We start from the raw sequence: 21,350 nt of genomic DNA, 5'->3' as shown, positions 1-21,350 counted from the left end.
AGTTTTTTGGTAGAATCTTTTGATTGGTAGAGTATCATGTCATCTGTGTAGAGTGAAAGTTTGACCTCCTCCTGGCTGATTTGGATGCCTTTTATTTCTTTGTGTTATCTGATTGCTGAGGCTAAGACTTCCAATACTATGTTGAATAACAGTGGCAAGAATGGACATCCCTGTCTTGTTCCTGACCTTAGGGAGAAAGCTCTCAGTTTTTCCCCATTGAGGATGATATTACTGTTGGGTCTTTCACACATGGCTTTTATGATCTTGAAGTATGATCCTTCTGTCCCTACTTTCTTGAGGGTTTTTAGCAAGAAAGGATGTTGTATTTTGTCAAATGCTTTCTCTGCATCTATTGAGAGGATCAGATGGTTCTTGTCCTTTCTTTTATTGATGTGATGAATCACGTTGATTGTTTTGCAGATATTGAACCAGCCTTGCATCCCAGGTATAAATCCTAGTTGGTCATGGTGAATAATTTTTTAAAATGTATTGTTGGATCCAGTTGGCTAGTATCTTGTTGAGGATTTTTGCATCCATGTTCATCAGGGAAATTGGTCTATAGTTCTCCTTTTTAGTGGGTCTCTGTCTGGTTTTGGAATCAAGGTAATGCTGGCTTTGTAGAAAGAATTTGGAAGTTTTCCTCCCATTTCTATTTTTTAGAACAGCTTCAAGAGAATTGGTGTTAACTCTCTCTTAAATGTTTGGTAGAATTCCCCTGGAAAGCCATCTGGCCCCAGACTCTTATTTTTTGGGAGATTTTGATTACTAATTCGATTTCTTTACTGGTTATGGGTCTGTTCAAATTTTCTATATCTTCCTACTTCAGTTTTGGTAGTGTATATGTTTCTAGGAATTTGTCCATTTCTTCCAGATTGCCAATTTTATTGGTGTATAATTGCTCATAATATTCTCTTATTATTGTTTTTATTTCTGCTGTGTTGGTTGTGATCTCTCTTCTTTCATTCTTGATTTTATTTATTTGGGTCCTTTCCTTTTTCTTTTTGATCAAACTGGCTAGTGGTTTATCAATTTTGTTAATTCTTTCAAAGAACCAGCTTCTGGTTTCATTGATCTGTTCTACTATTTTTTTGGTTTTGATAGCATTAATTTCTGCTCTAATTTTTATTATTTCTTGTTTCCTACTGGTTTTGGGGTTTATTTGCTGTTCTCAGTTCTTTAAGGCATAAGGTTAGGTTCTGTATCTGAGATATTTTTTCCTTCTTTAGGAAGGTCTGGATTGCTATATACTTCCCTCTTATGGTGGCCTTTCCTGCATCCCAGAGGTTTTGGTTTGTGGCGTTACCATTTTCATTGGCGTCCATGAACTTTTTAATTTCCTCTTTAACTTCTTGGTTAGCCCTTTCATTCTTTAGGGGGATGTTCTTTAGTCTCCAAGTATTTGTTACCTTTCCAAATTTTTTCTTGTGGTTGATTTAGAGTTTCATAGCGTTGTGATCTGAAAATATGCATGGCATGATCTCGATCTTTTTGTACTTGTTGACGGCTGTTTTGTGTCCCAGGATGTGGTCTATTCTGGAGAAATTTCCACGTGCACTGGAGAAGAATGTATATTCTGCTGCTTTAGGATAAAATGCTCTGAATATATCTGTTAAGTCCATCTGGTCCAGTGTGTCATTCAAAGCCATTGTTACCTTGTTGATTTTTGATTAGATGATCTGTCTATTGCTGTGAGTGGAGGGTTGAAGTCCCCTACTATTATGGTATTACTACAATGAGTTTCTTTATGTTTGTGATTAATTGATTTATATATTTGGGTGCTTCCACATTTGGCACATAAATATTTACATTGTTAGGTCTTCTTGGTGGATAGACCCCCTTAATTATGATATAATGCCCTTCTTTATCTCTTGATACAGTCTTCACTTTAAAGTCTAGATTGTTGGGGCACCTGGGTGGCTCAGTCGGTTGGGCGTCCGACTTCGGCTCAGGTCATGATCTCACGGTCTGTGGGTTCAAGCCCCGCGTCGGGTTCTGTGCTGACAGCTCAGAGCCTGGAGCCTGTTTCAGATTCTGTGTCTCCCTCTTTCTCTGACCCTCCCCTGTTCATGCTCTGTCTCAAAAATAAATAAATGTTAAAAAAAAAAAGTCTAGATTGTTGGATATAAGTATGGCTTTTCCAGCTTTCTTTTGCTGATCATTAGCATGATAGATGGTTCTCCATCCCCTTACTTTCAATCTGAAGGTGTCTTTAGGTCCAAAGTGGGTCTCTTGTAAACAGCTTATAGATTGATCTTGTTTTCTTATCCATTCTATTACCCTGTGTCTTTTGATTGGAGCATTTAGTCCATTGATGTTTAGAGTTAGTACTGAAAGATATGAATTTATCGCCATTATGTCGCTTGTAGAGCTGGAGTTTCTGGTGGTGTTCTCTGGTCCTTTCCAGTCTTTGTTGCTTTTGGTCTTTATTTATTGTTTTTTATTTTTATTTTTTCATCTTTTCTCCCCTCAGAGAGTCCCCCTTAAAATTTCTTGCAGGGCTGGTTTAGTGGTCACGAACTCCTTTAATTTTTGTTTGTCTGGGAAACCTTTTATCTCTCCTTCTATTTTGAATGACAGCCTTGCTGGATAAAGAATTCTTGGCTGCATATTTTTCTGATTCAGCACATTGAATATATCCTGCCACTCCTTTCTGGCCTGCACATAACCCTTCTACCCCTATTTCTCTCTCTTCCTCTTCTAGGACCCTTATGATTCTGATGTTGTTCCTTTTTAATGAGTCACTGATTTCTCTAATTCTTAAATCGTGCTATTTTGCCTTAATCTCCCTCTTTTTTTCTGCTTCATTATTCTCCATAAGTTTGTCCTCTGTATCACTGATTCTCTGTTCTGCCTCATCCGTCCTTGCCACTGTGGCCTCCATTCGAGATTGCAGCTCAGTTATACCATTTTTTATTTCATCCTGACTAGCTTTTACTTCTTTTATCTCTGCATAAAGGGATTCTAATCTATTTTCGACTCCAGCTAGTATTCTTATTATTGTGATTCTAAATTCTGGTTCAGACACCTTTCTCGTATCTGTGTTGTTTAAGTCCCTGGCTGTTGTTTCTTCCTGCTCTTTCTTTTGGGGTGAATTCCTTCATTTCATCATTTTTAAGGGAGAAAAGGAATTAATGAGGTAGAAAAATTAAAATAAAAAATTGAAATTAAAACAATATTAAAATTAAAAAATTAAAAACAAGCACACACACACACACACACAATCAAATAAATGATGCTAGATCCTAGGTGTGTTTTGGTCTGGGTGTTCAAAGTGGCTTGACAGACTAGAGAAAAAAGGGGGGGAAAAAAGAAAAATTGTTTGAATATTTGAAAAAAATGAATACACTGAAGTAGACTAAAATGAAATGATTGCAGTAAAATAGAATTTGAAAAAATTTACACAAAAGTAAAAAATACAGTAGAAAAAAATTAAAGAAAAATATATTTTTTTTCTTTTCAACGTTTTTATTTATTTTTGGGAGAGAGACAGAGCATGAACGGGGGAGGGGCAGAGAGAGAGGGAGACACAGAATTGGAAACAGGCTCCAGGCTCTGAGCCATCAGCCCAGAGCCCGACGCGGGGCTCGAACTCACGGACCGCGAGATCGTGACCTGGCTGAAGCCGGACGCTTAACCGACTGCGCCACCCAGGCGCCCCTAAAGAAAAATATTTTTAATAAAAATTGAAAATAGAAATGAATTTTCTTTTTCTGTATTCAAGAAAAAGAAGAAAAACAAAAAAGAGAAAAAAAAAACAACAAAGAAAATTGGACAGACTGGCTAACAGACTGAAATACGACTTAAATTACTTCATTTTCCACTAGAAATCAAACTATGAAGTGCTTTATAGTCCATAAACTAAGCAGCAGTGAGACTTGAGTTCTTGAAGAGCGAGGTTGGCCCAGTTGGGTGTGGCTTAGTGTAATGGTTCCGTTCTCCACTAGATGGCGCTGCTTAGCTTACTGGGGTGGATTGTTATGGCGCTTGTAGGTGCGTATAAACCGGAGTGGTGAAAATTGCGTCACCCAGCTACCCAGTCTCTACTATTGGAACTCTGTTCTCCTCAATCAGCAACTGTGCACCTGTCCTTTGTCCTCGGCTTCCGTCCACTCCCTGCTTTTACACAGTCCATGACCAAGCCCCAGGCAGCACCTCCCTCCCGAGTTTTGTCTCAGATGTGGCTGTTTTTCCTGGCCCCTTTCATCTGAGGGACTGTAGCTTTGACCCGTCCAGCACCTATGTGGAGGGTCTCACCGAGCAATGGCCGGGTGCTGGCCGCACCCAGGAGCGCTTGCAGGACCGTGCTGCTGCAGATGCCCAGAGACTGTGACCAGGTGCCAGCCCGCCCGAGAAAAAGTTTGCAAAATAGTGTAGCAGCAGCATTTCAAGGATTATGAGAAATCACAACACACATCTGGCACCAGGCTTCACCCTTAATGACCTTGTTCCAGCACCAGTGAATGTGGCTGTTCTCTGGGGTCTGCTGGGACCAGATGGCCTCACATCCTCTACCAAATGTCCTTCCAGCAGTGGAACTGGTTATCCCCGTGTGGCCTGAGAACCTCCCAGACCCCACTCTGCTCCTGGGGATTCGCCCTTCCCAACAGAGCACCTCCAGGTATCAGCTGTGGAGTTTCAGACTCTGTGCTCCCTGTTTATAGTCTTAATGGAATTTAAACTTTCTCCTTTCTCCCTTTTTAGTTCAGTCCCTGTGGCTGTTTCCAATTTTCCACTTTCTCTCCAGCTGCTTTCAGCGGGGGGTACTTTTCCCATATTCTCTCCCATGGTCTCCGCCCTCTCTCTGCATGCAAAAGCAGCTCCCTGTCCTCTGCGGCTTCTCTTTCCCCAAGTTCATCTCTCCGTGCCATGTACCTGCTGAATTCTGTGGTTCAGGCTGTGCAGATTGTTGTGTTAATCCTCAGATCAGTTTTCTAGGTGTGAAGGATCGTTTAGTGTTGGTCTGGCTGTATTTCATGGATGTGAGACACACAAAAAACCTCCATGCTGTTCTGCCATCTTGGCTCCTCCCCAAAGTCATTTTTTTTTAAAGTAAAGTCTCTAGGGGGTGCCTGGGTGGCTCAGTAGGCTAAGCATCCTACTCTTGATTTCAGCTTAGGTCATGGTCTCATTGTTCGTGAGTTCGAGCCCCAAGTTGGGCTCTGTGCTGACAGCTTGGAGCTTGCTTAGGATTCTTGCTCTCTCTCTCTCTCTCTCTCTCTCTGCCCCTCCCCTGTGCTCATTCATGCTCTCTCTCTCCCTCTCTCTCAAAATAAATAAATAAACTTAAAAAAAGAGTAAATTTTCTATAGTTTTATAGAAACTTCCTTAGATCACTTTCTCCCAAGTGGATTGCTAAGTGATTTCATATTTAATAGTCTCACCTTACTTTCTAAAGATAAAATAAGGTAGGGTGGGACTCTACAATATTTGAGCTAACTTAACTTGATTCAAAGACTGTGAATTTGACAAATAAGTCACATTCTCTTTCATTCCCTCTCTGCAATCTCACTTTCAGAAGGAAATGAGCTCACCGTATAGTTAAGTCTGTTTTCGCGTAGCCATCATACTGAGTGCTTCTCTGCAGAGCGTGCATATCCAGCTCAGGACTTCCACAGACCAGAATTTCAACCTCTTCTGGACGAAGCAGCTGCCGACAGTCATTTCCCCAAGATAATAATAAAAAGTGATGATTAAAAAAGTGAAATTGGAACTATCTTCCCTGAATCAAATTACAAAACATGTCTTCTAGTAAATCAAGCCATTTTTGTTAAGGAAAAATCTCCATTTTTATTTTTCTACCGAGGTTAAGATATTTTTGCTTCTGAAAGTTTATAAATCTTGTCAAACTATTAGGCTCTCCCTTTTGCAAATAGTAATTAGCTGTTTGCCAGAAAAACAAGCAGATGACTAAGCATGAATCCAAATTACAATTCTCCCCCCACAGCCTGCTTGAAACTCTGAGTTACTCCAGCCTCCTCCCGATACCCCACGCACCTTCTAGGTGCATGCAGAATTTGGGTACTTGGGTTACAGTCTGTCTCATGTCGCCTACTTGTTTTTTCACCCATATAAGTTGTCTCCCACCTAAAGAGATTAAAACTTAAGAATAGAGACCATGCTACACCATTTCATTCTTATTTTCCCTCCTTCCACCCCCACAACTACCAGTGCGTCACAGCCAAAATCCACTTAGAACTCAATAAAGTGCTCCATTTTCAAAGGTGTTTTTAACAACAAGTATGTGACAAAGGTTACTCTAAAACAAGCTCTCTTCTATAAAAATAACTCAAATGGAAGACCTTACTCCAAACCCTCATAATAAAACCGAGGGGAGATACAAGTGGCATGATGCAGTGCACCCTACGTAGCTTGGGTGGAGAGCAGTGCTTCTTTAGAAAGCTATGCTTTTATCTTAGGATATTTCCGACACAGTGTTCTATATAGCAGCTGACCCATATTCACATAGCTAAGGCAAGCCAAACCAACGAGAGTTCATCATGATTCTGAAGACAAACTATTTCCTATGGGTAAATGATAACTCCAAGCTGCAGCCAGAAGCAGTTTCAATATGTTCCTTAATCAGAAGAAGTTGTGGCTTTCGCCCGGGAGCTTATGTGTTGACTCCGTTAAGACCTTGAGCCTATGGGATCTCTTCATCTACTCTTGAGGAGAATTCTTAAAGCCCCAAAAGAGACAGTATAAGACACAGCACAAGGAAAGAAAAATAGAGTTGACTGGCCTTTTTTCCTATTAGAGAATTAAGGCTGAAATGAGAAAACTCTTTTTATTTCTAGCTCTACCTTTAAAAAGTAGAAATTATTTTCTATTTTAGAAGCTTATCTATTAAAATACTTAAGGACTTATTTCTCAGTATTATAGTATTACAAAACCTAATTAAAAGCCTAAGTTAGTTTTAAACTCACCATCAGGGCATTTGAAGCACACACACTATGAAATCCATAATAAAATGCAGCAAACTGCTTATAGATGGATTTGTTGAGAAGAAAGTCAACATAAAGCTGTACATATTCTGGAAAGCAATTTTACATCTGTTAAACAGTAAAAGTAAATGGTAAACATTAATGCATTTTAATTAAGAAATGGTGTCTAACTTACCTTTCCTATTTTGATTGGTAACTGGAATTTTATCACCACCTGGCTTTAAATTATAGGACTTAATTATTCCAAATTCTTCTTGAAAAACCTGATGGGAGATTCCAACACACGATATTTATTGCTATGGTTAATTTAACAGTAGGATTCAGTGAACTGGTCTGTGACATTTAAGACCAGTTTTCTTCCTGGTTTTAAATATAGCAACTACAGGGACAAATCCTCTCTGTTGAATACAGTTAAACACCTAACAGCTGTTCATAAACTTGTGTGGCCGTTTAGATAATACACAGGTCTTTGGAGCTTTTGGAGCTATGTGGATTACTCTGATTTCCATCTCCCAATTATTGTTAGGGGAATGGAAATGAGACCATTTTGGTCTGAACCATTAGTTCCTGCTTCTAACTTTTTTCTTGTAAATATTCAGTCATTTTTGAGAGGTGGTGGCGGGGGGGGGAGGAGGGGGAAGGGATGAGAGGGGAAGGGGCAGAGAGAGAGGGACAGAGGATCTCAAGCGGGCTCTGTGCTAACAGCAACAACAGCAAGACTAATGTGGGGCCTGAACTCACAAACCGTGACATCATGACCCAAGACGAAGTTAGATGCTCAACTAACTGAGCCACCCAAGTGCCCCATGCTCCTATCTTCTTGTATGAAGCTAAAATAGAGGCTTATTTTTATTTTTGTTTGAGAGAAAGAGAGAGCATGCGTGCACAAGACAGGGAGGGGCAAAGAGAGAGGGAGAGAGAGAATCCCAAGCAGGCTCTGCACCACCAGCCCAGAGCCCGACCTCATGAACCATGAGGTCATGACCTGACCCGAAACCAAGAGCTGGACGCTTAACTAACAGGGTCACCCAGGCTTCCCGTTTGTTTGTTTTAGTTTTTATTAGGAGAGGCTTATTTTTAGAAGCTGAAAACTGTGAAAAAGTAACTGAGTCAAGGAAATATGACAGTTGCCTAGCAGAGTCATAGGAATTTCTTTAGGTACTCTCTTGACTGCTCATCTACAGGTGTCTACTTCACTGTCTCTGCTTTATCGAGTTAAGATCCTTTATGACAAGGAATGGTGTGTACTGATTAATCCTTGTTCATCTTTTCTAATGATAGGTGTTAAATAACAAATGGCATTTTTTCATATATGAAATACATGGTTAACAGAAAGCTATTTGCCTTTAATAGTACCTGGAATGTTGAATAGAAATCTTCTTCAACATTGCCTTCATATGATAGGAGTTCACTTAACCCATGGGCCAACTCCTGTAAAAAGAAATCTGTTACCTGTGTTTTTAAATGAAATAACATTACCTAAAATAATTAAGCACGTCTACTTCAGTTAACTTACATGTGAGATAGAGTCGATACACTCCAATTTTGAACTAAAGGTAATATTTGGGATATATTCTCCAGGGAATGAAATGTTTGTTAGTGATTTCTACGACATAAAAGGCTTGGAAAAACTCACTAGAAAAAGTCATATAAGAGGAAAACATCCAGTTGAGATGATGGAGGCATGACTCTGGGATCTGTTCTTAGGTAGCAAGAGTGCAGTTTCCATAGTAAATCACTGCTTTCTGCAACATTACTACTTACGAATTTGTAGTATTTAAAAAATCTGCTGTATTAGGATTCATCTTTTAAGCATAAATACACACAGTTCATATATGTTAAGTGGTTCCTACATTTGTTACAGTGCTCTCCTCTCCCCCCCCAAAAGTGAGAACAGTGGAAGAAATAGTTTCCTGTAACTCATGTTATCCATGAACAAATATTTACAAACAGAAAAATTAATGCATTATTAAAAAATGTTTCACGTTTTATGAAAAACATTATAGTTTAATTTATTTTAAATTATTAGAAGAAAAGGTAAACAACAGAATAGTTAGATTTTACATACATAATACATTTTCCATTCCATTAAAGTCAGAAAATTTTATACAAATCTAGGCTGGCACAGATTTGGTATGCTTGTCATCCTTCAATTATTAATAAAAATTATGGATGCTGAAAATTATAATTGGGAGTTTGAAATTTTTAAGAACTCCAGGGACTAGTAGGTGAACCCAAGGGAAAGGACTTCTCATCTTTCAAAGGTGAAACTTTTAATGACAAAGTTAATAGGTCATGAAGTTATATATTCAGATCTGTTTTATTTAGGACTACAGGCCCTTTATTTCCAGACTTTGTAGTTTCAAACCCCTATTTTTGTGGAGAATTTTTTTTTTTACCTGTACTGTCAGTCTTAGACTCTTAACTATAATATACTATTTCTAAAATATTAGTTACCCACATAAACTTTTTATGATTTTGTAAACGTGTAATTAAAGAAAGAGTATGTGAAGATACTGAATACTATTTTTATACACCATTTGAATACCCTGGTCTTGTTTAATACAACATATTTGGGAGTGACTTAAGCAGAAGAGATATTACAGTTGCTGATTCAAGGTTATTCTGGAGTCTCTTCTATTCTCATCTAACCAAGTGTAATTTTCACAAGACTGTGTTGGGAAGATTTCTTATTGTTGCCACTGGACAATTCTAGTGCTTTGTCTAAGGAAACAGTTGAGTATTACTGCACTTATTACTGTATTTATTAACAGCACACACTAGGCTCCATCGTTGAATATTTCACTTACTTTCTGTACTTTTCATCCTGTGTTCACATATACTGTCCTTAAATTAAGAAACCTGTCTACTTCTACATGTTTTTCTTTGCTTGCCTGTTACTCTTCTTAGAAACATACAGTGTACAAATGGGTAAACAAAGATTTGAATAAAAAAGCATTAAAAATTTTTATGGATATATTTACCCCATGTGAAATGGAAATTAGGTAGCAACTTTTAATAGGTGCTATTAATAAATAATCCATTCATAAAAATTAAAAAAAAAATTACCCACATTCCACTACTCTAACACAGCAGTTTTTCTACATCCTTTTAATCTTGATTAATGCATGTATAGAAACTTAATTTCTTCTACAGCTGATCTCCTGGTATACGCAGAATCTTGATTCATTAAAGAGCCAACATAAGAATATGAAATTAGTGCAGTGAAATCTTCAGCTCCATAATATAAAACAATGCTTTGGTACAGTTATTCATAAAATATCCATTATTATTGACAACAACAACAATAAAATTGGACCTAAATGAGCCAAATTTGAATAACTTTAATCATAAAATTAGGCAATTTATTGGCCAAAACCAGTAATAAAATGAGAAGACTGGTAACAAATTTGACAAAAACTGGATATGTGCGACAAAAAAAAAATCACAAAAATCTAAAATGAGACAGTAACTCAGATATCAGTCTACTCCCAACATTTTACAGATAAAAAATTAAGTGAATCATCCAGAGTCATAGCTAGTGTGCTGCAGATACAAGACCGTAAAAGGGAGACCTTCCAGTTTCTTAATCAGATCCTACTCTATTAACTTGGGTAAACTCTCATATCATACTTTTTTTTCTAACTACTAAGTCTAATAAAAATGTGGTTTTATGCTCTTAATTGAAAATATCCCAAACTAATTCCAAAAATGTGCCTGGTATCAACCCACTGAGGAGTATGAAGAGTAGTTTTCTAACCAAACACGTGTTCTGGACGTGTTTCTCAACTTTCACAGGAAGGCGCCAACCCTGCACCAAACTCATCGGGCCATTAAAACACCGGGGTATTTAGATAGGAATACTTAGCAACAGAGATTCTCCACATCTAGGCTATTTGCCAAAGACTTTACTGAGAATTTTCTGCTGACCAATAGTTATGAAAACTCAGCTGTAAAAAACATGATCATAGGGGTTTGTCAGAAGGATATGGATAGTATCCACTCCTCTACTAAATTTTAATCTTGGATTAAATCTGATGATCAGAAATCTAATTTCTGAATTGAGGAATGTTATAAGAGTACCATGAAATTCATTTGTTGTCTTCATTTTAGAGACATTTTTGCAGATACTATTAACGATACTGCACAGTATCATCTTTTTTTTTTTTTTTTTTTTTTCAACGTTTATTTATTTTTGGGACAGAGAGAGACAGAGCATGAACGGGGGAGGGGCAGAGAGAGAGGGAGACACAGAATCGGAAACAGGCTCCAGGCTCTGAGCCATCAGCCCAGAGCCCGACGCGGGGCTCGAACTCACGGACCGCGAGATCGTGACCTGGCTGAAGTCGGACGCTTAACCGACTGCGCCACCCAGGCGCCCCTGCACAGTATCATCTTAATAAGAATCCACAGAAGTAATCAAGTACCAAGAACTTTATTATCCCATGTAATCCTTCATATATAAGTTTTGCTATCCCATTATTCACATAAGGAAACTAGAGTTCAGAAAGATTAAACAACCTATCCAAGTTCACAGGACTATAAGTGGCAGAGCTCACTTCAAAGCCTGTTCCACTATGCTGCAAGAGCTTAGGGGTGCTGCAAAGTGGGTGATGTGTCTCTATGAGGAAGGACAAAGACGAAAAAGGAGATGGGTTCCAAAGGTAGAGAGAAACCACATTTAAAAATAAGAATAGTATTAGAAGGAGAAAGGCTTCAGGTAGAAGAGAGATGATTTAGCATTAAGGAATAAGATGCTAATGACTTTATACTTACAGGCATAATTTGACATAAGTCGTCAGTGGTCACACTGCAGATGCCTACTGGTGTATTCTGATCACTAGGAATGATGGGAGGGCTCAACAGTTTCTTGTAACAGCAGGGGGGGAAACGAATATCCAAGGTAATGCTGTTATAAACAGCTAGTCCCATAAGCTATGCATACTGAATGTTAAGCATTAACATAAAATCCATGACAACAAATGAGTTTTGAATTATGCATCAGTATATTTCTTGCACAGTTTTTTCAGATCTAACACCAACTTTAATTAATCCCACATACTTCCTTTCCTTTATTTTCCATAATATAATTCCTTGATTACCAAAAGTCATGTGAAAAGAGGGAAGGGTTCAGGTGACAGTATTTGATGATTTCCCTAGAAAAATTCATCTAAGATCACAGTAGATAACAACTTCAGACATTTCATAAATTGTTTAACATACAAGGAAACATTTTCTAAATTTAAACAATTTTGGTGATAAGTAGCAGCAATTTATTCAGAACTCGATGCAGAACACACTACTAATTCTGGTGATCATTTTGCTATTTTAAAACTAACTACAGACTATGTAAAGACAGCTGAACTGAATAAACCATATGGATACAAGCACACATATGCTACTGGTAAGCTAATAAGACGATCAGTCTCCTACAGAAATAGTTGAAAGGGCTTTATTACCTGGAGTTTACTCAAAGTGCTGAAGTTAAAAAGCTATAGATGTTATATATCTAAACCCTGCCCCACTATATATTATTTATTACTTATATGGCAGAATTTAACTTATCCATTTGCTGAAAGAGGGTTTAAAAATTTTTTTTGAATGTTTATTCATTTTTGAGAGAAAGAGAGAGAGAGAGAGCGAGCGAGCATGCACACAAGCAGGGGAAGGGCAGAGATAGAGACACAGGATCCGAAGCAGGCTCCAGGCTCTGGACGGTCAGCACAGGGCCCGACTTGGGGTTTGAGCCCACAAAAAGAGGGGTTTTAAATGTCATATTTCAACCGTCAAATAAAGACTACTATATCAAGTTATTAAGGAAATCATTAATTTTATAGGCTCAAAAGGAAATCTAAACATATGGGCTGGCTAAATTACTGAAAATAATTTTTAGAAATTGGAAGGGGCGCCTGGGTGGGTCAGTCGGTTAAGCATCTGACTCTTGATTTCAGCTCAGGTCATGATCTCACAGTTGTGAGATCGAGCCCCAAGTTGGGCTCTGCACTGAGCACGGAGCCTGCTTAAGATTCTCTTCCTCTTGTGCACGTGTGTGTTGTCTCTCTCAAAAAAAAATTTTTTAATCGGAAGACAAGCAGTATTTCAATTTACTAAGGCAGAACAAAAGTTAATAATAATTTAAGGAATTGATAAGTTATTTTATAGGTAGTCATATCGACAGAGACTGAGCAGTGTATTCAAGGGACAGATACTGAAAATGAGCTATAACATACTTCTATAATTGCGATAATAACAATGATAATGACCATAATATAATTATAGTTACCATTTATGATCATCTACCAGAGTGACAAGTTCCAAGCATTTTTGATTAAAAATTAAAAAAAAATCTTAACTCTGAAGGCAGGTTTTTAAGAGTAGGCTCATAAGATTTGCTACAGGGCACTTTCATATGCAGAGTACAGTGTTTCATTGCACAGTAAGACAGCTGCGCTGGTTGAAGCAGGGGCGAGACAAGGATAGGGAGGTTCTGCTGGGCCACTGAGGGAGGCATCATGTAGTGCAAACAGGGTAGGGTTTGAATACCATGCGTCAATGCCCTTTTTGGTAAAAGCCATTCTAATTTTTAAAAACTGGTATACTATGGCTCTTCATGCAATCTTCGAAACATTTCATAATTATTGTTATAGGTTTCCCTATAACATTTCTTGTAAACTCCAAAGCCTTACTGTATATGAAAATGAACTATTTGGAATGCAATGCTGTCAGAACTACTAGCACAACAAATCTTTGGAACTGAAATTTATAAAGTGAAAATACGTTATGGAACCAACTACATCTTCTCAATTGTCATGTGTGTTCTCAATTTTTACTTCTCCTCACCTTTGGTAGATCTCTCACCTATGTACATGATCACAATCCATGTGATCTCACAACCATCTCACATTTTTCCTATATATTATCGTGCTTTTTGGGCATCAATCTCACTTTCCATAGTTTTGTCATGTGTGTGCATGTGAGATAAAGACACATAATAATGAGATAGTAGTGGCTATAATAATCTAATTTAGATTTAATAAATTAACTTGAAATATGCAGCATATGTAAATATGCTTACTGTGCTTGCTCTTTTGGGTAATGATTGGATAGAAACTAATGCCTATTTGCCAAAGAAGCTAATTAGTAAGCTCATGACTTAATGTATAATACCATTCTAAAAATGTGATGGCTAAGTAAGCTCTAATACTTCATTATAAATATTAGAAAGTCAAAATTATCACCCAAATCTAAGCTGTGATAAGAATGTAAAGTATAATAAACATATATATCAGGGAATTCAAATAGCTCATACTCATAGTATAGTGAGAAGCATCTGTGACTCAGGCCTTCAATGAAACTGGAACATGCAACAAATGATTACTGTAGATAATACAAAATAAAACCATAGGTCTAATAACTGGTAAGCGTTCTATTTTGTGGAACTTGGCACTTCAGACCTTTGGACATAACAACATATACAAAATTTCAAACTAAGTTTATTCTCTTAATGTGTGGTTTTCTCCCTACTACCTTTTCTTCCATCTACTCTCTCAGTTTTAATATACAATCCTCAGGATTTATTACAAGTATAAGAGACATTCCAAGCCCTCTCTAAGGTCATTCCTGACTGCTGAAGGTGTCCTCCCTAACTCCCGGGGTGCCCTCTGCTTCAATCAAGGCCCCCAACACTGCTCTGTAACAAGCCCAGCACAACGCAGCCTGTTTTCTAGCCATTATCCCAGTCACTCCAGCCCTGTGCTAATCAGATAGAATGGTTCCATTTTTAAATCTCTATCTTCTCTGGGAAGAATACACTGACCCTTCCTTCTCCAAACTCCTTACCACTTCGTGTCAAATAATCATGTGACTCTGAGAATTGATGACCTTGAATTGGCGGTCATCTGCCCATCTAGAGGGTAACCTTCTTAAAGGTGGATATTCTTCTCTCTTTTAAGCTAGTTATCTCCAGTGCTAGCTCACTTATTTACTCTTCCCTCCTTTCTTCCACCGATGATTATATTTCTTAGAATTAAAAGAGCTAATGCGGTAGGTATCTTTTCCAATCTCCTACCTAATGCAGGAATGCCATCTTCAATACACCGGAGAAGCATCAGAGGATGGCACAGAGGATGTAAATTAATTTACATAATTAAAAAAACACTTTAAATAACAACATATACTTTAAATATTCCCACTCTATTCAATTTAAAATTTTTATGGATGTCTCAGGATTTGGGGGAATATTAAAGACGTAGATTTAATTTCCACAATTTCAATTTATTAAACTCAGTGAAATAAGCACAAGGTAAAAGAACAGAAAAATAGTTCATTATGAATGGGAAAGATACTTTTGTTTTAAAAATATCTTAATTTTCTAATAATTTAAATAATATATGAAACAAGAACTATTTTTATTTTGAGATCATGTTTTCTGAGAAAAACATAAAAAATTCATAATTCGTTTCAATTAAGTCTGACATATAACTGTGATATACTGTGATACTGCAAATGATTAAAAGTCTATTAGCAAATTTGACAAGAATATTTAATCTGCAAGACTTAATCAGAAGTTTTCCAAAATTCTGATAAAATTTAAAATTTCTAGTCTACTAGCACCTCCTAGTGGAAAGTTTAAAGGATACAATTCCAACCAATCGGAATTCAGAATAGTTATCACATTTAAAACTGCTAAACCAATGGCAGTGTGAATCCTTGTGATATGTAAACATGCCTGAAAAAAAAAAAAAGAAACATTTCATTAACATGACTGATTAAAAAAAAATCAAAGTACTAAAAATGTACATGATATCTCAACTATTAGAAGCAAAACATTTCAGCAAGTTATTGTTATAAACCATCTTTCATGGTAAAATATATAAAATATATACACAAAGAGTATGTAAGAATCTTTTACTGTTTATTGGTATCCTGAACCAAGGGTATATATGCATTAAAAAGACAGAAACTAAATTAATCAGTTGATTTTCTTTTATAAAAACAACAATGTATAATTTATAAGTTATGATCAAAATTAATTATGAGGATTATCTGGAGATTTTAATTTATCCATGTCATCTCTATTTTCCATTGCCAGAAAGAGGTTATATCTACATATATACAAAATAAAAAGTAAGAAAAACACTTAAAACTGTTTGAAGAAAAATATTTTATAGATACTAAGGACTGTATAGGTGTTTTCTCTAAATAAAAAATAAAATTTAAATTTCAAGTTTACTTTTGTCTTAAAAATTAATGAATTCTTATTTATGAAAATGGCTCACAATCTAACGAAAAAGCCTTCAGCTATTAGTGTAAAGCAAGCTGCCATCTTGTTTCTAATTCTGAATGTTCTTTATTTCAATGACAAATTTTCATGAGTTTGATTTATTCAGGAAAGAGGTGGATGTTGCCTTGCAAATATATACTTACAGTCTTTATACATTTTGTGTATGATTCTCAGTAAGGTAACAAACATTTTGATCATCAATTTGGTCACTTTTAAAAATGTAAACAAAAATCCTTAAATTATTCAACATTTTTGGTTGACAAAAAAAAAAAACAAACAAACCTATAAAGTCATAGGGTAGGTGAAAAATAAGTCACTACTTGAATCTAACAATTATGAAGAAACACCAGTTCATAAAAATTAAATGCTCACCATAATCTGGATGAAAAATTTGGCGAATTAGAAGAAGGAACCATTCTTTGGTCAAGCCACCCATATCCAAACCAGCTTCCCCTACAAACGTAACTTTCAACTTCTTTTTTAAGTCTGCTCTTTTCCGGGTTAACTATTTGAAGAAATTATATTATAGAGAAGAACAAAGAGCAGTAAAAAGGAAATTAACTTTTTCAATTCTGGAAAATGTGGTAAGCAATCTTTATCTTTCTTTACAATGTCATAAAACTCACTCCATTCATCCATTCATCCAGTAATTTGTCAGATACTACGTGAATTAAGCATTATTATGTCTGTCATATAGATGAAGAGAAAGATTAAGAGAGATCAAGTACTTTGCCCAAAGTTACTGTCTCCTGGGTTCCTACACTGCCTCCAAGATTTTAATTTAACAGGTTATATCATAAAATAATTAATTTCCTTTTCTTTAACTTTCCTTCCTGATTTTAAAAATCACATAATGACATCAGCCATTATCTTATAACAGCCACATGAAGATCTGGCTGAAGCACTGTAAACACATGAAGCTCTGTAATATACACACATACATACAATCAAAGTACCTCTGAGCCTGAGTATACTTAATATACCCTGTAGGTTAGACCTCTATAGATGAGTAATCTCAGGCCTGGAGAAGTTAAAATGACTTGTTACCCACCCAACCAGTAACAAAGGTGGGTCTAGAATCTAAGTTACATATTCAGAAACACGAATTACTCATTTTCAGTGTTCAACACAAAATTCTTTTCTGGGGAGTTAACAACAAACCATTAAGAAACATAAATAATGAACATAAGGCTTAATTGTGAATACACGACTGATTTTAACTATGGTATCAAAATATAAGGATGCACACCTACTGGCATACAGAAATGAAAAACAGATTACTAAGATTTCAGTAATACACCATGTTGTAGAATTTATGTAAAGTTTTAATCAATTAGTTCCATGTTGGAATAAATGATCTATACCTCATCAAGCGAATCACTAACCAGATGTGTCCGTCTTACTTTCATATTTAGAAATAGCATGTTCATATCAGGTCTCTGTCTTCGAGATACTTTATCCACCAGACTTTGCTGATTAAAAAAGAAAAGCAAACATTTTACTTTTTAGTTTTTACTTAGACTATAATTTCATTTAAAACATTTAAGCACTTGACTAAAAATCAGTTGTATCCTTCTCTATGCCCTCTCTCATATAAATATTTTCATAAACTCAATCATACAAATTATTATTATTATATATTTATATATTTTTTTCATTTTGAAATAATGATAACCAAACGGGGTCCAAAAGGGAGGACCAAAAATAATTCACCTTCTATAGTAAAGTATGTTGCATATCAGTTTCCATATGTCTCATCTTTTAAATGGTAAGTCTTTCTGTCCAATAGATACAAAGTGGGAACATTTGAAATGAGGTACATACTACTGATGACAAGCTTGGCTTAAGCTTTTTAAATAGTACTGAATTTACTCTAAAAGCACCATTAGTCTACTTTTAGAAAATAATATGTCAACATTTATCAGAAACATTAATAAGGTCCATACCCTTTGTCCCAATAATTCCAATTCTGGGAATTCTAAACACAAAAACTATTTTATACAGTGAGATGTTCATCACAGCATCACCTATAAAAGTGGAACTTTAGAAATATTTTATATATGTATTTATATAATGGCATCTAATACTATTAAAATGGATGGTTATAATTATATAAATACCATGAAAATATTCAAGAAAGGTACAAGTGAGAAAATAAGGGAACAAAAGTGTGTATACAAAATGGTTTCAACTCTATTGCCTTTTAAAAATAATACAGAGAAGGAATAGCAGAAGAAAATTTACCAAAATATTAACAATTGTTATGTTTGGCTAATGGAAATGTAATTTAAAAAAATCTTTTTTTCATGGTTTTTCAAAATATAAGTAATGAGTATGTAAAAAACATTAAAGATATCTATTAGAAATACATATTTATCATATAGCATCTACAAGCTTGAATAATTTATTTAATTAATTTTATATAATTTATCTAAATAATTTTTATCAGACTACTTCATCTTCTTTGGTAGCAAAGGAAAATTACTCTACAGACTAGAGATGAACATTTCAGACATTTTAAATACATGCAGCAAAGTGCTTTAGTAGATAAAAATTTTTTTTTTTTTTTTCAACGTTTATTTATTTTGGGACAGAGAGAGACAGAGCATGAATGGGGGAGGGGCAGAGAGAGAGGGAGACACAGAATCGGAAACAGGCTCCAGGCTCTGAGCCATCAGCCCAGAGCCTGACGCGGGGCTCGACCTCCCGGACCGCGAGATCGTGACCTGGCTGAAGTCGGACGCTTAACCGGCTGCGCCACCCAGGCGCCCCAGTAGATAAAATTTTAATACCAAAAATCTACATAACACTATACTCACGATTTTATAGATTACTATAATAAAACACTCTAATTTAGAGCACTTCATCTCTGTATTTCCAATTCTAAAGACTTTTACTTTTTATTTTTGTTTCCTATTTTAGAAATTTTATTATTTTTAAAAATTTATTTGTCTAAGTGATATAACATACAGCATAGGGAATATAGTCATGACACTGTAAAAACTTCATATGGTGACAGATGGCAACTAGACTTATCATGGCGATCATTTCATAATGGGTAAAAATATCGAATTACTATGATATACATCTAAAACGAATAGGATACTGTTTGTCAGTTACACTCCAATTAAAAAAATTATTTTTTTTTTTAGTTTCACATTTACAGGGTAAATATTAGTTAACATACAGGGTAATATTAGTTTCAGGTGTAGAATTTAGTGACTCATCACTTATATACAAACCCAGTGCTCATCACAAGTGTCCTCCTTAATGCCCATCATTCATTTAACCCATCTCCTCCAACCTCCCCTCCAGCAACCCTCAGTTTGTTCTCTATTGTTAAGAGTCTGTTTTATGGTTAACAATAAACCATAAAACCACGTTTTATGAACCACGTTCATTTGTTTTGTTTCTTAAATTCCAAGTAGGAGTGAAATCACATGGTATTTGTCTTTCTCTAAAGGTTTTTAATAGTGTTTTTCTTCCTTCTCTGGGTCTTCCCTTTGATACTCAAAAAGATCTATACTCCTGGGGTAGTATCCTACTGTCCTCTTTCCTATGTTCTGTTCCCAGTCTAGCTCCTGGAAAGCCATAGCTCTGGAAATAATCAGCAAACAAATTTATACTAAGATGCTAATGGTAGACAAGGTTTAGTGGCTACTCCTCCCATCAGGAACTAATATTTAATAGAAAATACTTCAAACAAAAGAAGTAACCCCCAAATGGTAGAATTTGGGACACAGTCTGATGAGGAAGTTATTTTTGTTGGGCAATCTCTTTCGCAACTTCAGATAAGCTCTTGTTTACATTAACTACTTGTAAGGCTGTCTGTCCTTGGGTCAAAATGATCACCAGTCATTAATTCCAAGTGGTGTGACAATTTACAAGTTAAAATGTTGGGAAACACCCATAATAACACATAATTCCACTTAAGTCTTCAATCTCTACTCATTTGTGTCCATTCTCTGTGGAAGACGCCTGTGACAGCATCTACAGCTGCCACTCTCCTTTTAATTAGAAAAAAGTTCCACAGAAGATATCTGATGTTTCAAATATGAGTGCCACAGCAGAAAACTGCTCAGAGGAACTAAGGGAAACTTCTAGCTCTTTCAGACTTTTTGTTTTTACAAATGTACAAAATCATAGCCCTAGGTAAAAAAAAAAAAGTACTAAAATTGCATAAAATTTTAACTATTGGCTGCATTTATGTTCTGTTCCCAGTCTACCTCCTGGAAAGCCACCACACTGGAAATATCCAGCAAACCAAGTTATACTAAGATGCTAATGGGAGACAAGGTTTAGTGGCATGAAATTGCATAAATGCAACTAATAGAAACTGCCAAAATGAGTAGCTCTATAGACTAATATTTGAGCCAATATCTACCCGAGATTAAGTAATAATTCTGATGCCAAATATACCTGTTTAAATTTACTTTTCAGGGGGGTACAGTGGCTTTGGAACTCCCTTGGTACACACAGGCAATAATGTTTCTTCTAATATTCTCATAGTCAGTGTAAGCTGACTCTGGGATGTCACCAGTCACTCAACTCTTTTGTCCTGCTCTGTGACAGAAAAAAATACTCACCTTCTGGGAACTGAATTACTTAAGAATAAACATTTCTTATTTTTAAAAGCATTTTGAAGTATTATAATTTATACTTTAGAATTGTTTTTATATTCTTGGACAAGACATGGAAATCATTTCTTTTTATTCTGAGGATCTCTTTTTATCTTTAGAAGACTACAGCCAACCTTTCTTCTAATTTTTAAAGTAGTGTCATGAAAGCAGATACTCCAAATATATGAGCATTTAAATATATAGTCTAGCATTCTAATAAAAGAAAATCTGCTCCTTCAGAGCAGTATCTATTAGATAGATCTGTATCTATTAGATAAAATACGTAGTTTTCCTGCGCTGTGCTGAACCACAGGCGGCAGGGGTGGTAAGGATAGGCCCAGAGATCAACTTCATCTGAACGCACGATCTGCCTACAGCCAGTCTGACTACCATCCCAGTTTCTATGGGTCTCCATGCATTTTGGTTCCCTGAGAATCGATAAAATGTCTTTCACTTTTTTTGGACTTATTTCCCAGTTTCCCAACATTGTACATCTTATAACTTTCG

The 21,350-nt window shown here is 36.0% G+C and overlaps 1 protein-coding gene across 1 annotated transcript in view; it reads right to left on the bottom strand.

The window, feature by feature from the left end:
* Positions 1 to 21,350, bottom strand: part of HECTD2 (HECT domain E3 ubiquitin protein ligase 2) — a 77,930-nt gene that overhangs the window by 5,315 nt on the left and 51,265 nt on the right. The window contains exons 12-19 of the mRNA XM_047072646.1: positions 17,589 to 17,696; positions 16,597 to 16,729; positions 15,581 to 15,669; positions 11,718 to 11,876; positions 8,298 to 8,372; positions 7,117 to 7,204; positions 6,924 to 7,030; positions 5,532 to 5,647 (exon numbers count right to left, since the gene is read on the bottom strand). Coding sequence (XP_046928602.1) covers positions 5,532 to 5,647; positions 6,924 to 7,030; positions 7,117 to 7,204; positions 8,298 to 8,372; positions 11,718 to 11,876; positions 15,581 to 15,669; positions 16,597 to 16,729; positions 17,589 to 17,696 — 875 coding nt within the window. The remainder of the gene's footprint in view (positions 1 to 5,531; positions 5,648 to 6,923; positions 7,031 to 7,116; positions 7,205 to 8,297; positions 8,373 to 11,717; positions 11,877 to 15,580; positions 15,670 to 16,596; positions 16,730 to 17,588; positions 17,697 to 21,350) is intronic.

This window comes from Lynx rufus, unplaced genomic scaffold (genome assembly GCF_022079265.1).
Source record: "Lynx rufus isolate CCGP_SWC_20201006 ecotype Redwood Valley unplaced genomic scaffold, mLynRuf1.p SCAF_11, whole genome shotgun sequence".
NCBI classification, from domain to species: Eukaryota; Metazoa; Chordata; class Mammalia; order Carnivora; family Felidae; genus Lynx; species Lynx rufus.
This window is presented reverse-complemented; position numbering and strand designations above follow the sequence as displayed.